We start from the raw sequence: 12,589 nt of genomic DNA, 5'->3' as shown, positions 1-12,589 counted from the left end.
CTAGCGTTCCTTGGCAGCTAACAAAACAGAAATAATATTATTATGCTGCAGTCTTAAGTAATACATTCAGTTACTTAATATTTCAGATGAGATCAAATCATGTTTTCGTTGTGTGCTTGCATGGCTGTTTATTAAAATGCTGCCTGATAATATGGTTGTACTTAGGGCCAAAGAGGTATTTTCAGTATAAAACAGTATTATCTCCTGCAATCTCTTTAGCTATTTCCTCAGTGAAGATAATAGGAAAAACGTTGTGAAATATAGACACAAATAGCTGTCTGATCCATCTCATTTGAACACATTCAATAACTACAGCAGTAAATAAGATATTTATTGTTCTCTGAGCATTATTACAAGACAGTAATTGAAAATTAATTTGAGAAGACATAAAAAGAGAATTCAGATAATGGTAAGCATATGGCTTAGCTAGATATTTACGGAGGCTGTGTATATTTGCAGGATATATCACCTAAACATACATTGTTTTTGGAACAGTACAATATGCTCCTGACAACTGTAGCATGGTCCATAAATGCAGAAAGCTAGTGTTGTTTTCTGGCTCTTGCCCTTCTTGGGAAGTTCCTGAGAGAGATACCATCTGATCACTCTGTGTTTCCTAGTTTTTGCAGGTTTAAATTTGCATTATGACAAGTAACATTTAATCTTTGCATAAAGGTGGATAAATTTTCTAAGGTCAACACCAAGAAGTAGCATGTTCTGTCAGCTTTAAGAAGCAGCAGTATTAAGAATCCTGGAAAACAACTGGTTCTTATATGTAAATGTGAATTTCTTACTACCATACAGTTGGCATAAGACGTACAGAATTTCAAAGCTAACAGTATGTTTGTGGATTTGAGAGTATGTACTGCATGTCTTTACCAGGAGGATTTTTATTTTCCAGTAAGAGAAGAGGTTTAAGTTCCATATGCTTGGAAGTAGGATGCAGAAAGGAAAGAATTAAATTTGTTATGAAGTGGAAGGTATTTTTAAATTTGTATTTGTCAATGAGATATTAGACTTTTTTAACATATATTCATTCATCTAGACCTACATGCTCTTAGGCTGATTTTATTTGTTTGCCACAACTTTTAGCTGGTTTACTATACTATCTACTTTCTTGGCAGGCCTTGAGAAGTAACGAGAACACGGCAATGCCTGTTATCTTAGTGCTAAATCTAAAGGTATTAGACTGATAACATTTAATGAGCTCTTTCTTTCTTTTTCTTTTTTTTTGTAAATACAGGTAGAAGCTCCATTCATACCAAAGTGCAGAGGCCCTGGAGATACCAGCAACTTTGATGACTATGAAGAAGAAGATATTCGTGCGTCTCTAACAGAAAAATGTGCAAAAGAATTTGCTGATTTTTAGTAGGAGTAAGAGGACAAGATGACATCAGGGCTCACATTGGGATCTTTGCACTCTGTTAACAGATGAGGTGGAGCTGAGACCATCATATGTCAAAACAGTTACCTAGTTACTTCATTCCACAAAGCTGACTGAGGTCTTTATTGCCATCTTCCATGTGTGCGGTTTGCACCAACCCTTCTAACTAGGCACAATTAAGCAAGCACTGTTTGTGCAGTAACACAGAATAATAGACCACTTTCCTACTTAACTTTGGTTTCTGTCGTTCTTTGTTTCTGTGTATTGTTCATTTTTCCCCTTTAAAATGAAGTAGTTTTTTACCCAAGAATGCTCCATTTTATTTTGAATAATGTATTATTTGTGTGAGTGAAATGGAAGGTGTTGCGGCTAGTGTGATTTAGACTGAAGTGAAAGGTAAATGTTGCTTCTAGTCTGTGCCAGCCAATAATTCTTGTCTGTCTCGTGTCTGATGCTACAATTTATAATAATAATTTTTTAGTAGCTCAGACTAAACCTAGCCAACATTTTTAGCGTTTTTGAAGGTAGTATTTATCGCCATATAAATGTCTGCTAAATTAACTTAAAAATGTTTCTTCCTGGAGACTGACCAAAATTCAGTAGAATCAATTGGATGGCTTAAGTAGGAAGACAGTAGCTAGACCCCGTGCCTTGGTTTTCTACATCCCTGCGATTTTTGTCACTGCCTCCTTCCTTTGTATTTCCACCTAGGCAGTAGGTCAATTGCCATAGCCAGACTGTACCATGGAAAGCTTACAGTCTCAAGAGAGGGAGTAATTCCACCTGGTCTGGATTTTGGACCATATTTAACCAAGTCAACTTACCGGCATTTCAGTTGGCCATATGAAATGACTTTTAAGAACATTAACCCTAAACTCTTAAAGGAAGTTTTGGTCAGTATTGTAGAGAATGACTCATCTTGTTTTTGGTTTGTTTTTTTTTTAATGTTTTTTAGCCAATATTTGGGCTCCCGAAGTATTCCTTGTTTCAAGCCTTTTTTGATTTATTTTTTTTTAAAGGCATCCTTTGAAAAAAAAGTAAATAGAAAATGATGTTAAAGCGAAAAACCACAAAAAGTAAAATGTGCTGTGCCATTGGCTTGTGAAAAGCAAATGGTATAGCAAATGCAAAATAATGTTCTAGATGCATTGCTGGATGAACACGGTTATTTTTTGTTAGCTGTTAAGAATAAGAGGTTATTGCCAAGTTTTATTCTGGTATACTATATTAGTAAACTGAGGATGGAGTACTGCTACAATCACTTTCTTTTTAATTACAGCACTTCATTCATGAAGAAAAGAGACAAAGTTTAAAAACTGCAACAGCTTGTTTTATTTTAGTTGCATTGTGTCTTCATTTCTAACCTACTTTCTTTCAATCAACCAGAATGTATGGTCACACAGATATAAGCATTTGGGCTTAATTATGTTTTGTATACTCTCACCAACTGACTTAAAAGATATTGCTGTCATGTGCTAGCTTTGGGCACTTTTACACATTTATTTCAATGTTAATAATCAGTGGCTCAGCACTTTTTTGGGGGTTGCTTTTAAACTTATTCATAGTAGTTTTATTTGTACACTTGATTCTGGCTCTCTCAATGACCTGTCTTAAAACAGTGCATCAAAACAGTTTAAACTAGACTCATACTTCATGATAAATTTACCTGCATACAAGGATGAATTGTTTTTAATAAAACTGAGCTCTATTGATACATAGCCATTGTATTTGTTTGAATGTCAGTGAAAATAAACCACTGACACTCCTTCCTTTTAAACTGTATGGACACTCCTTTAAGAAAAGCCTTTGTAGACATTTTACAAAAGAGTACAAGGCGTACCATCAAACATTCTCTATGTTTAGGTTGTTGAGCATTTTTGCACAACGTCATTAGGAGGCTGACACTGAATGCAGTCTTTGTCCACCCATATTTACATATTTGCAAGAAAAGTATAAGATACTTTGCTGTAGCAAATTTTATGTAACAAAGATATATCGTCACATTAATAAATTTAAAGAAATCCTTTGTATGAAAATGTTAAAATCTTTTGTATTTCATTTAGACCAAGGACATGCTGCTGTATGCTAGCTGTATGCGATAAATTCTACAGTAACTTTGTTGTCGTTTATGAACTTTAAAAGATTTTAATAAATGTTGGAGATCACAATTTGATTCTGTTATGATTTTAATTTTTAGTCATTGCATAATTCTAATAAGATTCAGAGATTTTCTGTTTTGTAAAATACTGTAATCAATCATCTTGCGTGTACAATAAGACAAAAGTCTAGGAAATTGGTTCTGACGTGTCTGTCTGATATCCAGATTAAATCTACGTGGGCATAAGTGGGAAAGTCATCTTAATGCCATGATATTATGCTATTTTTTAATTTTATGAAAATCCCGTCAGAAAGTAAAATAATTTTCCAATATGGCATAATAGACTTCAGTATGGAAATGAGATTCTATTTTGGAAAAGGAGGGGAAGTGTGCAATTTCCAAGGCATTAGTGAGTACATTTGACAATGTGAGTATTATACAACCCTCTCATTTAAACACAGTCATAAAATATAACTGCAGAATATTATGTTACCTGTATTTAATTTGAAAAATCATTTTCACAATATGGAAAAAATTGTATATCTATGACAGTAGAAGCTTGTTAATTTTACACATTTGAGGAATTAAGTGTTGAACTATATGGTATATTTTAATTGTACTCTAGTTGTATGTAACTTTCATTTCCAACATAAAGGATTGTATCTCATTAAGTAAATTGCTTTTTTATTATCTTGTCAGTTGCATTAAAACCCTTATTTTTAAATCCTTTAAAGTATTTTACTAATTTTTGCAAATAATTAGATGTTTTTAAGTGCTGCAATAGTGTGCAATATAGTAAACATTTATATACAGAAGTGCAAATTAAATTATGTACAACTCTCACGCTGCTTCTTTGTGAATCAAAATGTTGTATGATGAGTCATTGCATCTCACCACACACTGCAACTAGTGTTTGAAACAAGATGAGGTTAGGACCCATACTGCACATACTAGCTGGGACCCATTAATATTTGCACTAGTTAGGATGTTTGGAGAACGTGGTGTAGATTAAAGGCACTACAAGAAGTCAGTGAGTTGGACTTCTTAGACAATCAAAAGAAAATAAGGTGATCATGATCAGCAATATTGTTTGTCTTCATATTTTCACATTCAGACTTGATGCTTTTTATTAAAGATGATTGCCTGTTTTTAAATTGTCTGCAGATCCCGCTGTACAAATTCGTGCTGTGTCTCATTGTGCTGTGAAACAACTGATAGAAGTAAAGACTGTTAATGGTCTTGGCACTGTCTGTCTGGAGGCTTTTTCTGCAAGTGTTGTTCTGAGAGGCTCTGATACCTCCGTCTGTAATGCAGCTCCCCTTCCCGCTTCTGATCAGAGCTCCGACTCTTTGCTTATGCTGTGGTGCGCCTACTACTGTGGTTTTGTGGGTTTTTTGTTTTACTTTGTTTCATAGTCTAAACCAGTATTGCGTTTTAAAGACTTGTCCACTTTTTCTAAAGATAATCATTTTGCAGTTCCTTAGATGATCCGTTTTTACTAAAACTCCCATGCAAACACAGCACATCCAGCAGTCATTTGAAGGTGTCACAGAAATCTGTTCTTCTGATTTGCTGTACTCACAGGGGAGTTCTCCCAGGTGAGAACTGGGGAAGATCCAGTCAATAGGAAACTGGTAAAAGAGTGATTTTGTTCTGGAGATGGGGTGTGTATAACTGATCTGCATGTCTGACCAAAAAATGAGAAAAAAGAATTTGTCATGACCGTAGTAAATGGTTTCCATAAAGATGGTTAAATATCTATAGGGTATTAAATATGTCTTCTTACATAGGAATTAATAAAGTTTTTCTTTCTCAAGGCAGGTATCTCAGGTACCTCAAGATAGCTTATTTTGATAGCTTTTGAAGTCGATGATGATTGATTATATCTGAGGTCTAGTCCCATTTTTATCTTCTCTTGGTATTTGCTTGGGGATTTTTTGGTGTTGTTTGTTTGTTGTGTATTTTTATTTTTAGACTACTGAAACTTTTCTAGTTTACTCTTATAATGCACTACTATTTAAAGTCCGTACCTAAGGTGGATAACAGCCGTTTGAGGCTTCCATTAAATCATTTGGATAAGCTCCCAGTACACTACTTCAAAGTTAGAAGAAGTTCCTTTGGAAGCCTTACAGTCTGGTTCTTTTTCCCTCCCTCAGAGGGTCAAATAGAAATGTCTTTGCAAAGGAAAAAAAAAAAAGTGTTTTCAAAAATTGTCTTTGTTTTAAACTGTAAAAGCAATTTTGCATTAGCTCATGGTCAAATAATCGTGTAAAAAAGACCCAGCGGTAGACTTGCACATTCCTTATTAGTGCTCAGGTTGCAATGCTTCAATTTTTATAGACAATGTGACAGCAATCCATTATCTAATTGCAAATTCTCCTTTTCATGTTGAGAAGCAGCCTGTATAAGAATGGTACATCTTGATATATCCATATATACATCTATGATATATTAATACCAGATAAAACAGTTCATCCAATAGATGGACATGACTGCAGCACAAAAGCTCCTTAGAATGAAAAGTTCTCTTAGGAAGGAGTTTGATGACAGAGAACTATATTAGCAGTTTTCCTGTGCTAGGAGACAGAAGCTAATCTTTTTCCTTTGCTTCCAAGATGCTGGGAAGACTGGAAAGAACACTGCCAGGGTATGTTTACCCAAGTGGAGCAAGGTCTCAACAGCCTGGTGAGAGAGAGAGCTCCCTTCCAGACCATTCCTACAGCGGTGTGGTGGCCATCAAGACACTGATAATATAAAATCAGTATGTAAATTTGTCCTTAGACAATATTCTTTATAATGGTGACAGATTGAAACGAAGGGTGCGTTCTACCTCTGTGCACCCTGTCAGAATCACACTCAGCCAAGTGTGAAAGCTGCTTCTGATAGCCTGGTTTTAATCCTGAGCCCTTGATTTTGGCATTCTTTTTTTTTTTCTCACGTAAATGAAAAGCATCACAGATGCTTGATGTTTTATTTTTGCTTACTCTGTTGCTTTCTTTTGCAATAAGATCATAAATAGTGAAAAGGAGTGAAATGAAAGCATTTGTATTATGTAAATGACTTGTAAATAGAGAATCTTTAAATGGCTCATAAATTACCTATATCCTACAGGTATATTTCTCTACATACAGTGATTAACCTTTGTGGAAAGAAATCTTCCATAACAAGCAGATTCAGTAATCCAGCTCCTACCAGCCTGTGAGTTCTCTAGATGCTTCTTCAGAGAGATACTGACAAGGTGGTCCCTGTTTTTCACTTTCTTCGTATCACTTAGAAAATAAATAATGTGTCCTTTAATTCATTTCTGCTCTCCAGTATGGTTAATACTACTTTCTGAAATTCTTCTGTCATCAGAAGATCCTGGTGGCAGAATCAGCCTAAAGGCTACATGAATATCGTATCTATATAACATTAAAAAATGGTTAATATTAGCATGTTGGTTCACATGAGGAGTGTGGTTCTGAGGTAAATTTCACAGTTGGTCCCAGTTACTATGGCGTGGTCTGTGATCACAAACAGGAATTCTTTTGCATTAACTGGAACATGTGCTTCAGAAGCATATCTAAGATGCTTCAGCTGCTACTAGACAGTTATGGGTCAGGTTAAACTAAGGGTAATAGAAGTAAAGCCCTTAAAATCTGTATTGTGTAGACATTAGGGTGTTTGCGCTGTTCTGCTTTGTCACTCCAGACCTACAGAACTCTACTGATTGCTAATGAACTCAGCCCTGGTGGCCATAGCCCTGCTTCCCTGTTTGTCCCTGGCAAGCATTAAGCCAAAAGGGGAGGGCAAACAGTAGGATACGCTGCCAGAAGCCTTGGGTCCTGCTGCCTACCCATGGGCCAGGTCCTGCTCAGTGCCAGGGCTCCCAAAGCTGCTGGTGTCCTGTGGTTACAGCAGGGATTCGGAACTGCCTGAGAGAGCCATGTCACCAAGGGGGAGCTGGAAAATAGCCCATGTTGGTTTGCTGATGGGCAGCAGGCCCAAGATGGCTGCCCTAGCGCTCTACCTAGAGCAGATGTGGCAAAGATGGCCCTGGTGGAGGATTTTGGTCTGGTTCAGGGTTAAAAGGAGCTGGTATCTGCCTGAGGGCTTTGTTTCACCTCTGTCCTTACCAAGAAAGCTTATGCTGGGAAATCTGACTTTTCTTGAGCTTGTTATACTCCAGACTACAATGAAAATCTGTAAATTAAAATGGATCCTATTCCACTTTAACATGACTTCTCAATTCCAAAATGCTCTATTTGCATTCGTTTGCTAGTAGATGGCACAAGGAAATGATGTGGATCAGGATGTGTGAGAATTGCCAGCTGTGGTGCATAGGAAGAGCAGGTAGCATGCATAGCGCCCATTGACAAGTAGTAGCAAACGAGAAATTCAGGTAGGAGCATTCAGATAATAAGAAGGTAACGTATGCAATACCAACCATGAGTATGTGTTGCTTATCTATTATGTTTTGCCTTTAAATCCTCTATGAATTAATTAGTAACTAATGCTTGCAATGTGTTTAACTGGCTTTTATATCAGTAACGAAGAAGTTTTTGCCACTAACTTGAAGAAAAGTGTTTTTCTGTATTATGTGTCTGCACCAGCTGCATGAAAGTTCTCCTAAAAATCCAGGACTGTTTAATTCTATTCTAATTAGAAGCTAGGATCAGAGTACTTTCTGTTTTAATAGCACCCAGTCTCATTTATTTATTACCTGCGCTTGAAATTTCAGAAGTCCTGTGCTTTAAAACAAAGATTTTTCACAATAGCATCATTTCTAAATTGGTTCACTAAATATACAGCATTAATTAAAAAAAAAAAAAAAAGTGTATCTTCTCTATTAGGGAGCTGAATATCGACCAAGTTTAAATTCAAGTTTAAATGCATCTCTATGTTACCTCTACTACTAATCATTGCTGTGCTGTTTAAAAGCAAAAAAAATCCCAACACATTGTCCGCTGTTTTCCTGCATGAGGTCAGCAGCAGAGCAGCTGGAGAGAAAGTGAAGTTACAGCAACCATGTTCTTCAGGGGGTCTCAGGTCAGAACCCATCAACAATTCAGAGATCAGTAAATGTATATTTTTAAAAGGTCAGCCTCACTGTTTTAACCTTAATGAATAACTTCTGAATGCCATGTCTGCCCATGTTCACATGTGACTATCTGCATGGTTTGGGTTTTGCTTTATACCAAAGGAAGAGAGAGAGGGAAAGCAGGGTCCCTTCCTGCTGCGTGGTGGGAGTGCCCTACTGCAACACGGCTTTTCCATTCCTGCAGTCACTGGTGCTGTCTGCAATTGCTATCTGCCAAACCGTGCATGCATCCCTTTGTCTTTTGTGTTTGTGCACAAAGTGTAGGATTGCAATGATTGCTTTTAGTTTTCTGGTTGTTTGGGGCCTATGGAGCCTTGAACTTCCGACAACAAGATGAGTTTGTGACCGAGCCTCTGCTCTTCTTCATTAAGTGTATACCTGGTCCTGAATCTTACTGACTTCAGCTTCTAAGAAAACCTTTTGGTGGGAAGGCGATATATGAATGTTACTTTGGTGCTTTTAAGGGGACATTAATGACACCTCAGAAAGCCTGTGCAGGATCCAGCAGAAACCTTCATTACACGGGCAGCTGTGGAGCAGCTGTTAATGGTCCCCTGTTGAAAACAGGGGAGGGCTCAGCACTACTGCACTGGTATGCTTGATTGCTGCTGTCAGGTGGCTACTGGAGGGGCAGGGTGCTAGTCTTACCTGCTGCAAAAACAGTAAGGATTTAGAAAAATATGACAGGACATTTAGAAATGGAGGTGTTCAGGGTTGTCTCTACAGAAAATATTTTCCAACTTGTTATCCGTGTGTCTGTGATGGATGTTTCTTTGAACTGAGTGTGGGTCTCTTCTGTCTTTGAGTAGGTGTTCTGGGAGAGCCGCATGGACCTGTAGGTATGCAAACTGCCCTGTCAGCACCGATTGCCAAGCAGGGCACCGGGACTGCAAGGGACCAGCATTTGGCTTTTGATGGTTTCCCAGTCACAGAAGGGCTTCTTGCTTCTGGCGCAAAAAAAAAAGCTCCCAACAAGTGGTGAGCAAACAAGCCTTCAGATTCCTAGTCTAGTGCCGATTTCTTCACATAGTATTTAAAATACGGTTTAGATTTCTGCTCGTGTCTTATTGACACTTTTCTGCCTATAACTGCATGTTTCCATTCTTGCATTCAGAACTGTGTTGTTCTTCTTCATTTCCCTCATTTCATACAACCAAACTGCGACCATTCAGATTTCCTGTAGATGTAACTGCTATTTCGCCGAGTTACCTGAGCTACTCTTACATAAAATATCCTTATTAAGCTGGATTTTATAATGCTGGTCTTTCAAAGGAATAATTTTTAGAAGCCACTTGCTACATTATCACTAGCCAGGCAATTATGTGGTGTGAGGTTGTTTTATACAGTGATTTCTTGATACAAAGTGCATGCTTAATTAGCAAGTACTTATGTCCAGATAGTAGCTTTGTTAAATATAGAGCAGTTACCAGAATTAGAAGGAGCACAACAAAACAAGTAGGGCAGGAAATTCTAAGTGAAGTGGATATAATTCACGTGCAGGGAGATCTGCTTAAGCAATTCAGCTTTGCAAACCCCAGGAAACACAATCAGAAAGGTGCTACTGGCCTTGCACTGTGGTGAGATTTCTTTTGTACCCATGTGTGAGGTAGGTGCAGTTCCAGTCATCTTGTTGGAGATTTATATGCTTACCAAAAAAAAAAAAAAAAGACTGAATAATGTTTACAGTATAAACATTTCCTGACATAGTAATGCAGGGCATTTGGAGAATGTGTCCCTAAACTGTACTGATGGAGTTAAAAAGCCATTACTCGAAGAATGAGTGTGCTTTTTACTCACACTGTATCACGCAGCACAGGGAGCACAGTCCCCTCAGGAGAAGTCAGCTGTGCAACCCGCAGGGTGCAGCCAGTGCACACGTGAGGCACTGGAAAGCACAAATTGCTGGTAGTCCTTGTCCATCTCTGAACGTGCTGCAGCTTACAACAGTGACAAATGCAGCGTAAAACAGGAAAAGAGGGCTATGTGATGGAAAGTAATGCTCTCACTGAGCCTTCCTCTACCTACTGTATTTTTCTTTTCTGATGTTGAGAAGCTATAAAAAGGAGGTTCTTAGTGACTCCTGCTCAGCTTTGTTCCCACGGAAATTCATGGTCGATTATCAATAAAATAGAATCAAAAGTTGTAAGGGTCTCTCCATCAGACAAAACGGGGTCTCGCCATCCTCCCCTTACGTGCCTTAGAAGCAAGTGCTGGGTTGGCACACATTGCTCTGCTAAATTCTTGGCACAGGCTTTCTGCCCTTCTTCCCACACCTGCCTGACACCAGTGCTAGTTTGGGCCTTTTGTTTGGGTTTTGTGCAGAACTTCACAGCCACGCGGAAAGGCTTGGCCACGCAGAGAACTCTGGCAGGTCAGAAGTGGCAGTAAGGAAGACACGGCAGCAGGGCTTTTAGATGGCCTTCCTGGCCAGCACAGGAATAGCAGAGCTTCACGACTGGACTCGGCGTGCAGATGGGAGCTGGGAGCTATTCCTCACATCTCCCCTCCATGCCTGGGCAGTAATGGCAGGGCTGGCCTGCTCCCTCATCCCAGACAGAGGGGCTGCTCCAGTGCTGGGCCACTGCAGCGCTGAGTTCTTGGTGCCCAATTTTTGCTGGGTAAGTCTAAAGAACACACTTTTTACCGACAGAAATGTGTGTTTTATACAGGTGTGTGAACTGTTCTGCTCTGTGTAAGGCTGATTTAGCACCGGTGGCTTTCCTCCAGCTGAAAGCACGAAACTCCTTTGCTGTTTTCTCACCTAACCTTCCCAATGAATGTGTTTAGTCATGTTTTTACACAGGAAGAAGAAGGGTCTAAAGGGACCCTTCGTTCAGCTCTGGGAGAGTTTGGTGTTTGGTGCTGCCCCGTGCCAGCTGTGTGATGTGTTTGTCTGCACACCCAGCTGTCACTGCTGGGCTTTCAGCAAAAAAAACTGACCCTCTCCAATACCCAGAAGATACAGATGTACGCCCAGATGTACAGTAATCCACACCGACTTCCACGTTTGGGAAGCTGCAGAAATTCAGTCAGGCAGGGCTGACCCCCAGCGTGGCTCAGCCAGCACTGCTCCTGCTCCAGCCTCACGTGGCCTAGACGCAGTTTTTGCCAGAAGCGGGATGCAAGTAGTCAAACAAAACCCTTAATTCACTTTGCTGCATCGTCTCCCTCCAGGCATAATCTGTCTTGAATTGAATCACCTTACCCTAATGAGTGAAAATGCAAGCTGCAGATCATATTCCGCACTGAATTCCTCCACAGCCTGTTTTCTTAAACCTCCTCTCTTTGCTGCTCAGGGTCTGCTACGCTGTGTGCCTTGTGCCTAATGCTCCAAAGGCTAACTGAGAACATGATGGTAGGCACGGGAGAGTGTGAGTAAAGAGCTGGTCTGTATCTGTAGCTTCAAATGTCAGTTCATTACCAAAGTCAGAAAACAGCTGATGCAGAAAACTCGTTATGGCCTTGTTTAGAGTGCTTATTTCTCGAGAGACAAAAAAGAATTGCCTTCTGTGACGTGTCCTACGCAAATACACCGTGTTTTACCGTATGCTCTGGGATTTGAGGTAAAGAGGGTTTTCTTTAGGGTGCAGTATGTTTAATACTTTGTTTGACTTGTTTATCTGTGTTTGTTTAAAACCTAAAGCAGCGAGGACTCGCGCTGCTGTTAGTTTTCAGCACTCTTATCAACACTCATCACGTTATTTGCATAGTTTTTGTATGCTTCGGCTATTTGGCTGAGGCAAAATGAAATGCTCAGAGGGGACCGTGCCTACAGGCCTGTGGGCTCAGTTGTGCCTTTCCTGCGATTACTGCGCTGTGTCTGGTTTGCTGTTTTGGGGCTTGGATCCCTGTCTGCAAACCCAGGGTGCACTCAGCTGCTTCTGGGCGTGATACCAAAATGATTTCCGTACTGATACCAAACCGATGCTGTTAGGAGTGGTGAGACAGTTGTTGGGGCGTTGTGCAGGGGGGGTCTGCCAGGCCTTAGTGGGGAAGGTCCCTGCAGGGACTCGCATGTGTCCCAGCG

At 39.5% G+C, this 12,589-nt stretch overlaps 1 protein-coding gene across 11 annotated transcripts in view; it reads left to right on the top strand.

The window, feature by feature from the left end:
* The window catches only part of PRKACB (protein kinase cAMP-activated catalytic subunit beta), a 67,866-nt gene extending 63,541 nt beyond the window's left edge, over window positions 1-4,325 (top strand). For all 11 annotated transcript variants that reach the window (XM_025152948.2, XM_025152947.2, XM_015290886.4 and 8 more), the window contains one exon: window positions 1,244-4,325. In XM_025152948.2, the coding sequence (XP_025008716.1) occupies window positions 1,244-1,369 (126 nt within the window). In that variant the 3' untranslated portion in view covers window positions 1,370-4,325. The remainder of the gene's footprint in view (window positions 1-1,243) is intronic.
* Window positions 4,326-12,589: the final 8,264 nt, after the last annotated feature.

The sequence above is a fragment of the Gallus gallus genome, chromosome 8 (genome assembly GCF_016699485.2).
Source record: "Gallus gallus isolate bGalGal1 chromosome 8, bGalGal1.mat.broiler.GRCg7b, whole genome shotgun sequence".
NCBI lineage: Eukaryota > Metazoa > Chordata > Aves > Galliformes > Phasianidae > Gallus > Gallus gallus.
The sequence above is the reverse complement of the archived record's forward strand: the minus strand, read 5'-3'. Positions and strand labels throughout refer to the sequence as shown.